Genomic DNA, 12960 nt, shown 5'->3' on the forward strand with positions numbered 1-12960 from the left:
ATGCTAGAGATGTCTATGTTGTGTGCACAAGCGTCTTTTAATGTTAGTAAAATACAAACATTATTCCTTCATTTAATCTAAAAAAAAAAAACCTTTGCAATCCTAAATTCATTTTTAATATGAAAATAAGATAAAATATATATACAGGGTGTACCAAAATGCGCGATAATAATTTTAATGACAAATTTTTTGTAACATTTTAAGACGAAAGTTCGAATACGAAAATGCCGAGGCTATAATAGTTTTCAAATTAGAAAGGTTTAAAGATAGCGAATAACAGGATTAGAATTTCGCGCGCTCATGGATGGCAAAATGATCAGTAACGAAGGTACTTCCATGAATCGAATAGGTATCTTCAACAATAGTAAAATTATTGTCAAAAATTCAAGAGTTTTATTGAAAATCTATTTCTGCTCATCCGTAAGAAATTATAAGAACAGTTTAAAATGTTTTTATTCAATAGTTTAATATACCGATATCGATGTGTCATCTGTCACATTTAGTTCATATGATAAGTTCTCGTGGTAAGATTTATTGATAAAATAATTTCTTACGGATAAGCAGCAATAGATTCTCAATAAAACTTTTGAATTTTTGACAATAATTTTACTATTGTTAAAGATACCTATTCGATTCATGGAAGTACCTTCGTTATTGACCATTTTGCCATCCCTGAGCGCGCGAAGTCATTCCTGTCATTCGTGATCTTTAAATCTTCCTAAGTTGAAAACTATTATAGCCTCGGCATTTTCGTATTCGAACTTTCGTCTTAAAATTTTACAGAGAATTTGTCATTAAAATTATTATCGCGCATTTTAGAACATCCTGTATATACTCTTCAAAAAAATTAACGGGACAACAATTTGTTCACGAATTGTCAAACTTTGAAGTGCTGTAACTTTGCGAGAAATTTTCCCATTGAAACGAACAAAAAAGCAAATTAAAGTTTGAGATGTCTACTCTGAGATCCTCTTGGAGCTATGACAATACATTCATTAATTTTATGGAAGTGGAAGAAGACAAATAAGGAAATGAAAATCTCAACTTTAATGCATCCCACCGAGTGAGGTTATTTTTTCTGGCTTATCAACAACAATTTCAGAGATTAGAACCCTGTGAGTCGTCACTTCCACAGTATTTATCGACTCCAAACCCTCTCTCTTGTTTTCATTATCCCAACGCAGGCAAAAAAATTGCCTTTTTTCGTATTCTTTAACTATACATATGCACGTTTTGAGCTGTAAGCGCGATGAAGAATACATTCACCATATGCATATTCTATTTAAAATTTTCTCACAAACTTTAAAGTTGAATATCTCCGCCAAAAAAATAATCGAATCTTAAAAACCAATAGGGATTTGAAAATTTTATATTTTCAACAATTTTTTCTTAAGGTGGGGCAACCGAAAGAATGATTTAGATTATGTGCAGCCATCTTAATTTGTATTGACGACGTACTGAAATTTTGGAACTGAATTCAGGGTGCAAAACGGCATGCAAAAAAAAATATCTGAAATTTAGTCTCACTACTTGAAAGCTGATACTTTAAGCTTCAAAATGCTTTTTTTCATTCCTGTACGATGATCTGTTCGCCTAATATGGCCTATTAATGTTAAAAAAAAATTTTTTTTAAAGTGAAGTAACTTGGTAAGAAAAAAATCGTAAATAAAAAACGAAATTAAAGCTAAACGAACAACCTCTCACTTGAAATTGGTTTGATAAGCCAGAAGAAATCACCTCACTCGGTGCGATGCGTTAAAGTTGAAATTTTCCTTATTTGCCTTCTTAAACTTCCATAAAATTAATGAATGTATTGTCATAGGCCCAAGAGGATCTCAGAGTAGACATCTCAAACTTTAACTTGCTTCAGAGTAGACATCTCAAACTTTAATTTGCTTTTTTGTTCGTTTCAATAGGAAAATTTCTCGCAAAGTTATAGCACTTTAAAGTTTGACAATTCGTGAAAAAATTGTTCTCCCGTTAATTTTTTTGAGTATACAGGGTGTCTCAGAATGACCGTATCACCTCTCGGGTGCAGGTAGAGCGGGTTAAATGGAATAGAAAAGTCCTGTATCATTTTGCGATTTTCGGAATAATTATTGAGAAATTAATTTACAAAGATCGGCAAATCCGGCGCGAATATCAACCCGCCGGTCGCTAAATAATAATCGCTAATCTATTGTTCTTATCAACGCTTCTCGTCTATGTCCCTGGTAACCGCGAGGCAATGGCGCCTATTTACGTCGCGCGCGCTTAGCGACCATCCTTAGGGCCGTTCTTCTCGCCATCTTTTTTGCGGCGGGTTGATACTCGCGCCGGATTTGCTAATCTTTGTAAATTAATTTCTCAATAATTATTCCGAAAATTGCAAAATGGTACAGGACTTTTCTATTCCATTTAACCTCTACCTGCACCCAAGAGGTGATACGATCATTCTGAAACACCCTGTATATGCAGAGTGTCCCATTTTAAATAATACACTCAAATATCTCCGAAATAGTGCGTTAAATAAAAAAATGTTTCAAACAAAAATTGTATGGCTTGAAGGAGGTTATCAGATGATGGCAATGATTTGATCTTGGAGAGTCATTTAAAGGTCACGTGAAGGTCACCATCAATTTCTTAAATGCGACACCCTATATATTTTTGCATATATAGTAGCTTGTAGCTTACCTCGAGAGCTTTCCAAAACACTACAATAAAATATTTTCTCATTAAGTATTTTTCGAGTTATGAGGCTTCAAAGTTGCAGTATTTTGATAAAAATCTTGATTGACTGGATCACGCTCGGATCTTGCCTTGGCTGGCTGGATTATGTCCAAATCGTGCCTTGACTGATCGGACAATGTAAAATAAGACTATCGGAAAGTGAATACTATTTTACGAGATATTTTGTAGGTATTTTTATCAAAATACTGCAACTTTGAAGCCTCATAACTTAAAAAATACTTAATGAAAAAATATTTTATTATAATGTTTCGGAAAGCTCTCGAGATAAGCAAAAATATATAGGGTGTCGCATTTAAGAAATTGATGGTGACCTTCAAATGACTGTCCTAAGTTAAATCATTGCCACCTGATGGCTCTCTTCAAGCCATACAACTTTTGTTTGAAACATTTTTTTATTTAATGCACCGTTTCGGAGATATTTGAGTGTATTATTTAAAATGGGACACCCTGTATATATATATATATATATATATATATATATATATATATATTTTATATTATATCCTACATGTGCCTTACAAATAAAAAGCAGAAATTAATATTATATAAAATTATATGTAATTAATTTGTGACCGTCTTTAATAAAAATTATATTTGGATATAACATTCATCTGAAGCGATTAAACAAGAAGGTTAGTATACATACACTGATGTTCTAAAAGAGTGCAGAGTGGAGGAACCATAATACGCGCAACCACTGTAAGTCAGTAGATATAGTTAATGATAATTAAGTCTTGTTTAAATGTATTAGATATTGAAAAAAGGAGTATATATTGTATATGTCGCTGTTACCGAGCACCATAAAGAGAGAACAACCGATAGAGAAAAATTATAGATAAAGATTTGCATAAAGGATGTTCGAATAAGATTATCATATCGTTATAAATTATAAAAGAAGATATCTTAACATTTAAATGTAACAAAATAAATTTATATCTAGAATATATATATATATATATATACGGAGTGGACCATTTTAATCCATCCAGTCGAATATCTCGAAAACCAAGCCCGAGAGAGAAAAATGTTTCAAGAAAAAGTTGTATGGTTTCGAGGGGGCCATAAGATGGTACCATTGGTTTGACCTTGAAAAGTCATTTGAAGGTCACTTCAAGTTTTTTAAATGGAACACCCTATATATTTTTACATATTCTTGTAGCTTATCTCGAGAGCTTTCCAAAACACTTATGACAAAGTATTTTTCATTAAATTTTTTTGAGTTATAAGGCTTCAAAGTTGCAGTATTTTGACATAAAATACAAGATATCTCGTAAAATATTCATTTTTCGATTATCTTACTCTAATACTTTTATGCACAGAATAATGAGACGAATCAATTGGTGTAAAGAAAACACATAATTATGTTAAAGTAAAAAAGTGTAACTGTTAGTTGCAAATTCAGATTTTTACTTTAACATAATTATGTGTTTTAATTATACCAATTGATTCGTCTCATTATTCTGTGCATAAAAGTATTAGAGTAAGATAATCGAAAAATGAATATTTTACGAGATATCTTGTATTTTATGTCAAAATACTGCAACTTTGAAGCCTTATAACTCAAAAAAATTTAATGAAAAATATTTTGTCATAAGTGTTCTGGAAAGCTCTCGAGATAAGCTACAAGAATATGTAAAAATATATAGGATGTTCCATTTAAAAAACTTGAAGTGACCTTTAAATGACTTTTTAAGGTCAAACCAATGGTACCATCTTATGGCCCTTTCGAAACCATACAACTTTTGTCTGAAACATTTTTCTCTCCCGGGCTTGGTTTTCGAGATATTCGACTGGATGGATTAAAATGGTCCACCCTGTATATGTATATATATGTATATATACAGGGTGTTCGGCAACAGGTGGGACAAAATTTAAGGAATAATTCTACATGATAAAATAAGACAAAAATCAAGAATAAAATTGCAATAGAGGCTTCGTCTTTTAGTTATAAATATTTGAAAATTTGCGTAAAAGGTGCCCAAAGCATGGTAAACCGCAAAATTTTTGGCGTGTGTAAACTAACTACATCGACTGAATCGCTTTCAAAATACTTTGTGACGCAAAAATATGCAGCGAATTGCCGAGCTTAAGATACCTTTTAAACAAACTTTTAAATATTTATAACTAAAAAACGAAGCCTCTATTGCAATTTTGTTATTCTTGATTTGTCTTATTTTATCGTGTAGAATTATTCCTTAAATTTTGTCCCAACTGTTGCCGAACACCCTGTTTATATGTTCATAGAAAGTAATAATGACTACATTCTAACTAATATGCATATAGAAAATGGATTATTAATAATTTGAATAATATAATTTAGATATTATAATTTGAATAAAAACAACCGATTAAAAATGTAGCAATTATAAGAATAAATATAAAATTTAATGCAAAATTATTTCTCGCGTCTCATACTTTTTAAATATATTTTTAACAAGAGCTACGAAAAACAGATAAATAGAAATTAAAATCACGATATGTATAATTGTTAATTATGTCATATATATAAGCAAAAATTGAGTATGTTTGTCTTTTGATGAATTCGACAGCTAACGACAGTATCAGTAATTTCTAAAGCATGTTGTATTCTAACAATGAGAGGGAATATGGTAAAGGTATAGGAGTAATCATAATGTAAACTGTTACATTTAGATCCTCTGAGAGGGTTCCTGGAGATGCTGGGAGGTGGAACAGCAGGAGGCAGGTTGTTCCCTTGAGGTGTGGCAGGTGCCGAACCAGACGACCCTGCTTGCCTCTGTTTTTCTGAAACAACACTCATCTCACATCTTTGAATACTGCCTCACTAATTGACCGCCCTTTTTTTCTCTTCATGTTGCATTGTACGTTAGTTGTACGAATTGGAATTTCAATGATCTTTACAATGATATAAGAGTGTTCCAGAGGAATAAAAGAAAAGTTTTAAATATCATATATAACACTATTTGAAAAGACCATAATATTTGATACAAAAAGTGATATTATTATGCAAATATGTAAGATTGTTATAAAAAAAAAAGATAAAAAATATGTTTAATCAATGTTTCGCTTGCACACGATAATTAACTGCATGAATTTTTGCTTGTCCGTTCACTTATTTTTCACGAGTAAAATAATTTAAACAAATCATATTTCAATATACCTATACATCAAACATATATATAAGTATAATTAACAATCAAATTACAATTAATATTAAAAATCCTCTGGAACACAGTGGTGGTTTTATTTTATGCTCTCCTCCACCTGATGTTAGATTGTTATGTATAAGCAAATATAACACAACAACCACATAAGCATAAACAAATTCATAAAACTGTATTGTATAATATATTGGAATTAATATCTGTGATCGAGTGCTGCAATTCAATTGCGCAAGTGTATAATAATGAGTGGTTTTAACGCGATATATTATTAATATAAAATTAAAAATGGCAAAATAAAAGCCTACTCCAGACATATACAATATTATGCTATCGTCAAAAAGTTATAAACATTTATATCATAATAATAAAACAATTTTGTCAGAAATGATTAAGGAAATGATGGCTTTTCCTTTAACGATATGAAGATTACATCAGTTTGATAAAATATAAAAAAGTCAAATGAGAAAAAGTTTTGCTTGAGATGTAGTATATCATTGCATTACACAAGCCATAGTAAATTAAAATTATATAATTGGGATAACAAAATTTTGAAAAATCTACATAATTTTAATGAAAGATATATATATATATATATATATATATATATATATATAGAGAGAGAGAGAGAGAGAAAGAGAGAGAAACCTACCCTGGGAGTTGGACATGAACAGGTTGAGTAGCGAGGTAGTACGGCGGGAAGCCTTGGTGGCTTGTATATGTGACAGTTCTCTATCCTTTTCCTTCTGTCTTTCTTTTTCTCTATCCTTTTCTAGTACCACCCTCCCGCTTTCCCCGTCCAGTACCCTCAAAGTACCACCCACCCTTTTTAATCCCTGATCTCTCTTTGAACTATGACTTTTACCAGCTACGCCTGTTTCGCCATTGGTGCCTTTTGATGTTTCCTTAGGTGTCTCTATGCCGCTTTCGGATTGAGAGTGGCTGGTCATTTCGGCTAAACTCGTCATGACCTCTTCGTACTCGATCACACCTGATTTACAGACACGTCATAAACACAAAAAAAAAAAAAAAAGAAATGCAAAAAAGTCTTCTTGCTACTCAATCTTTTTACCTGGTTTTTCAAAACCCGTGTATTTACCCTGAACAAATTGTTCTAATAATTTCTCTACCGTCATATCGACGCATTGCCGTTTGAAATCAATATGCACCTGCCCGACTTGCTCGTGATTAGTTTGCAAAACATCGGCGTATGTATTTAAAAATTCCTTCATGTGCTTCAGATGCGTCTCCTCGACATCTTGAAAGCGCTTAATAACAAAAGATTAATTAATATGAGGATAATCATTCGAAGGTAGTTCAAAAAATTCTCGGCCTGACACAGAGATGATGCCAGAAATATCAAACTACCCTCGTAATTGCTTATGTAATATATTATTTTATAAAGTTTTAATTTTTAACAATTTAATCTATGATTAGTACCCTGCAAGCTTGAGTCATTTTTGTCTCGAAGTCGTTTCGTATGATAGTGTATTTATCCACTAGCGCCTTGTAATCGTCTTGCGCTTTTTTGAACTTAATTTCTGCTTTCTCCAACTCCCTTTGACTGGCATTATCCTTTTTTAATTTTTCCAATTCAAGACCTTTTTGTAAACACATGTCTTTCGCTTTATGCAATGTCACTGTAATGCTCTGTATACTTTGTACAACTTCTAAAGTAGAAGATTCTTCTTCTTTCACCTAAACATTTAGATAGTTCATGTTATTTTATATTTGGAGTAATATAATTTCAAATTAATATGAATTTTATTGATGTGCAAGTCCAATTAGTTATGGATGTGCACAGTGTGATAAATACAATCTTTGCATATCATTAAACTAAAACCGATTTAATTGCTTGATGATGAAAACCTGATCCAACTGTGGGCGGATACTGAGATAATATATACGACATAGTGTACGATACAGTGTTTAATAAAAATCTGACAAGTATACCCTGTGTTTAAAAAAAATTGAATTATTTTGAAACTACTGAAATTCGCCGAAAAATTGAGTTATTTTTAAACCACTAAAATTCGTTGAAAAATTAATTAAAATCAATAGACAAAAAATTTAAAAAATTTTGAAGTATAAAGTTTCATACACTTTAATACACTATTGGTAGTTAAATTTTTTTTTATTTTCTCAGTATTGTACCTTAAAAAAGATCAATATTTTTTTCTTAAAATTATATATTTTTTGACACTCTATACTTGATAAAAAAATTTTTCTAGAAAAATTTAACCCAAGTTTCAAACTACTACAAAACGCTATTTTTTAATTTTTCTATTTTTTGTTTGAATTATACAATTTTGAAACTAATAAAAAATAAACCTGTATTTTTAAAAATTAAGAAAATAAAATAATTTTTAAAAATTATCATGTTAAAACTTAAATTTTTTTGTCTGCAATGCTTTTTCGCCGAATATCATTATTTCTAAAAAATATAAGTTACTTTCAGAATCGTTGTAGCTCAGTTAAAAAAATCGTAGGAGAATTTAAATAAAAAAAGTATTTTGTAGAATGTACTTAAACTTTTGTCAAGCACTGTATATTAAATATTATCTACAGCAAAATGTAATAACTGCGAGTGAAAGATAATGTCTTTCTTTATAAGGCCGCAAATAAATGAAATATTGTGTTTAATTTTGTTAAAAAAAAAGGAATGACTAATATATAAAATAAAATAAACAGGAAAATATAATTACGTACAGCCTTATGCTTCTTATGTAGTTCATCCGCGTATTTTGATACATCTTTTATAAGTTCGGTTACCCGCTGAGCCATCTGCAAGTGCAAAACAGCGAGTTTCTCAGCGGCACCTCTCAGAGCAGCCCATACAGGTGCAAACGTTCCTTGCGTACTGTTGCTTGCTTGTTTGGCTACCTTACTAAGGAGTTTATAATTATTCTCCTCTATAGCTGATCTCTCACGTAAAAATTCAGCCAATTCCTTGCTGGCGATTACACCATGCTTCATATTATGATATAACACGTCGAATCCATTATTCTTTTCGCCCTTGTAAAATAATAACAAAACAAGTTCGTTAGTATCAATTAAATCACTTTCAATTAAATGGAATTTAAGGAATAATGAGTAAAAGAGACTCATCTAGGATTTCTGCCTAAAAAGTATAATGTAAATTATACATAATATCTTTTCATATTTTTTTAGTCACTAATAAATATAATAGAATTTTTATTTAGCTAGTCCTCCATGGATACAAGACATGTTCTAGCTTTTCTTTCTCTTTTTTTAATGTTTTTATTATTATTTAGATACATATATATATATATATATATATATTGATAATTCTTATCAGAATATAAAGTATTATTTTTTAAATGTTTTAATCAATATATTCATAATTATAAACAACTATTTAATTAATTTTATAATAGTTATAATTATAAATAACTAAAGAAGAAAAAAAGCAATTTTTGTTAATTCAGTTTTTTGTAAAGTAATAAAGCTAAAAAACGCTAAACATTTAAAGAAATGTTAAAAAATATCTTGTTGTACAATAATTATAGTATAATTTATAGAACGCTGTATTAGATTCGCTATTTTCAATTTATAAAATTTGACTTTAAACTCATAATCAGCAACCAACAAAACATATACAAATATTAATAAAAATTTTTTCTCAGTAGAAGAATGTAATCTCTAGAGAGCTAAAGTTATTGGGAAAATAGTCAAAATTCGTTCTAAAAGAGTAAAATAATTTTTTTTAAATAATAATATAATTAGTAACAAATTTCTTTTAACTATTTAATAATTTATATGATATAGTTTAATTTATTTTCATTGAAAAATAAGCAAATATTTCAAAATCGAATAGAAATGCTAACATGACAAAATAAAAATATAATAGATTTAAAAACTTTGAATTTTTAACTTTAATTTTTTTTATTAGGTACATAGAAAAACCTAAGCTTTTCTCTGTCAGATAAGGTGTAATTAGAAAAATCTTAAAAGAATAATGAACTTTGATACCATTTTTGATATTATTTTGTGCGTAAATTTATGTAATTATAAAGATCTTAAAAATGAATAACAGATTTCAATACCAAGTTTGAAAGTTTCACTAAAAGAAAATATTTATATGAAAGATTTTGATATTTGAATTTAATACCAATATTTTTAATAAATATATAAAAAATATATTTTTATAATATAGTTTTGTATAATGTATTTTGTCCGAATTTTTTTCACATTCTGATGACAATGTAAAAAATTATATATATGCTATACTACATTAGTAATAGAAAATTTAATATACATAATAAAAGGCTACAACAAAGGGATGCTTTGAAAAGTCTAACATACCATATTTTATAATTAAATAGTGTGTGCACATCTTTGGTAGGAAAATTATTTTATAAAAAAAAAATTATTTTAATCAATAAAAAGAATGAACTATGTCTATTAATTTTTATTTTTCCTATCATTTTATGTGAAAATAATATTACAAACGTATTCGACTCAAAAAAACATGTAATTCCGTATGTAATTTGTTACATTTTTGTCAGAAATTGGTTCTTTTTATTCCTACATACTTTATTTCTTAAATTTCTTAATTTTTTAGACATAATATTAGCTTTAATTTACTTTAATCAAATATTTTGTACATATATATGTGTGTGTATATGTACATATATATGTATATATATATATATAAAATTATTTTTAGAAGCTTGAAAATTAAGAGAAAAAATACAAGCCTAAAATTTTATTCAAAATATTATTTTTATATTAAGAACCTTTTTACCTCTTTTCAATTAGAATATCACTGAGGATATGTAGTGGAACAGTACTTAAGATGATTTAACCATTTAACATTTGAACTCTGATCGTGCAGTAAACTCATATTGAGCAGAACTCTCAAGTGACATTGCAATAAGCTGTCATTATATATTATTGCTCTTGTCATCCTATTGTACCTATTACTTGCGACAGTTATACATCTCAATTCTTACTTTAATTTTATTGAAATTATCTTTTGTTAGTTTTCTTTCAAACAGTTTATTATTTTAATGTCCTAATATTCTATATTAAATATGAAATAATCTTCAATACGATACTGCAGTGTCGAAAAAGGAAATGACAAATATCTTATCAATAACATGACTTTGTGAGAGAAAGAATGGTAGATAAATATGTATCAATGATTAAATAAATTTAAATAGTACTTTTAAAATAAAGTCTTATGCTGTAAAAAAACATATATAATTAAATTTATATACTTTTCTTATTATTAAATTTATATGCTTTTCTTATTACAACAATAATATAAATAATAATAAATAAATAGATATATACTGTATATAAAGACATTAATTTTTCTTTTATTCACTATTAACATATATATATACATACATATATATATGTATATTTAGTATGTCATTAATGTAAAATATATATTTTTAAAACTTTGTATTAAAACTAAATACAACTTAATATTATATTTTATTAACAAAATTGAATAAAATTAATAAGTAATATTTTGTTGACATCTACTAAGATTACAAAAGATTAATGTTTTAATCGCGAGATAAGAATTTCTTTTATAACTAATCTGCAGTGTTTATCTGTAGATTTCACTCACACAATCAGATATATAGTAACAAGAAAAAAGCATAAATATTCTTGTAATTAGACGAGACTAATTGTGCTATTGTATAAGTATGAAGAAACTGACGTAATGGTACAGGTGTTCTTTGCTCACGCGTAAGTATATAATATCCAGCACTTTATATACGTCAGACTATATAAGAATGTATTTCAAGAGAACGCAATAAATATTTTTTCTTGTTTTTCACACTATATAATACTTGGTCGCGATATATTCTCTCATGTCTGACATAACCTAAATTCGCTGGAAACAAATTTTCTTTCATGGTAATATATTTGCCGGATTAGAAGAAAAAGACACAGGAAAGGATACAGGAGAGATAAGAAAAAGACGAGATAATAGCAGACACTTACCCAGAAGTAGTCGACAAAGTCCACAGTCATATTGGAATCGCAATCAGACCATCATACTATCACGTTTTGGCTCGCACGGCACTTCGTAACCCAATGCCGATCGCGACAGAGTAGTTTATTACGATCGGTGTACGATCTTTACGATTACGCGACGGAAATACGTGATATCACGGTTTGCGCTGAACAGCAGCGATAATGAATTACAGAGCCGCGATGTTTTCCTGCCACCCAAGAGTCACAAACGCGCGGAAATACAGGTCAACTTATGTCGACTCCCCTTTCTCTTTCTCTCGTGCTTCGGCTTTCTTTTTTTTCCTCTCGTGCAGTTGCGCAACAAGCAGTGTGTTCTTTATCACTGAACTGGCTGCACTAGTTCAGAAGATATCTTTTTCCTTCCATATTGACAGGAGAAAGATACCCTCTGTACTAGTGCAGTCTGTAATAAAGAAAAGACCTAATTCGCTTTCAACACGAACGAATGACCAATAGAGACACAGCGATTGACGCGCCCGTATCAAAGATCGAGTTTCCGATCTCGATGAATCTAATATCATAGACATATAAAATCAAAAGGTTTGTTTTTTTATTCCTACAGGGTTATTCTGTAATTTTTAATGCATGCGTTACGATATGGCTGTCCTTTTCTTACTTATTAAGAGAGAAAAATAGCCATATCGTAACGCATGCGTTAAAAATTACAGAATAACCCTGCTGCACTTATGAACTAGTGCAGTAAAGCTCGTATCAGACTACGCATTGAAAATTGAAGATTGAAGATTAAAGATTAGAATTCGACTAATCAAAACGAAAGGAATTAAAATTGCTTTGTCCTGATTGGTCAAATTTCAATCTTCAATCTTTAATCTCAATCTTCAATGCGTAGTCTGATACGGGCTTAAGTTAGAACAAGAAAAAGTATATTTGTCTTATTCTAACTTATTGCACTTCAGAAGTACAGGAATAAAAAACAAACCTTATGGCCGGCATTTATAGTCCAGTCTCATATATAAGATCATCTTAAGCATGTTTTTAGGGCGCGTTTAAGGAGACGCTATTAGCGCTAGCGGTGTTATTTTATCTTTGTTATTCATTAAAAGTTGAACAA

The 12960-nt window shown here is 29.5% G+C and overlaps 1 protein-coding gene across 8 annotated transcripts in view; it reads right to left on the reverse strand.

Annotated features, from left to right (window-relative positions):
- LOC140668219 (F-BAR domain only protein 2) overlaps positions 1–12251 on the reverse strand; it is a 28091-nt gene extending 15840 nt beyond the window's left edge. For 2 of the 8 annotated variants that reach the window (XM_072897025.1, XM_072897024.1), the window contains exons 1-5: positions 11856–12241; positions 8580–8885; positions 7311–7568; positions 6943–7138; positions 6523–6861 (exon numbers count right to left, since the gene is read on the reverse strand). In XM_072897025.1, coding sequence (XP_072753126.1) covers positions 6523–6861; positions 6943–7138; positions 7311–7568; positions 8580–8885; positions 11856–11885 — 1129 coding nt within the window. In that variant the 5' untranslated portion in view covers positions 11886–12241. Of the gene's footprint in view, positions 1–5376; positions 5494–6522; positions 6862–6942; positions 7139–7310; positions 7569–8579; positions 8886–11855 lie in introns of all 8 variants that reach the window. The other 6 variants (XM_072897028.1, XM_072897027.1, XM_072897026.1 and 3 more) reach the window with 5 other exon arrangements.
- Positions 12252–12960: the final 709 nt, after the last annotated feature.

This window comes from Anoplolepis gracilipes, chromosome 7 (assembly GCF_047496725.1).
Source record: "Anoplolepis gracilipes chromosome 7, ASM4749672v1, whole genome shotgun sequence".
Classification (NCBI taxonomy): domain Eukaryota; kingdom Metazoa; phylum Arthropoda; class Insecta; order Hymenoptera; family Formicidae; genus Anoplolepis; species Anoplolepis gracilipes.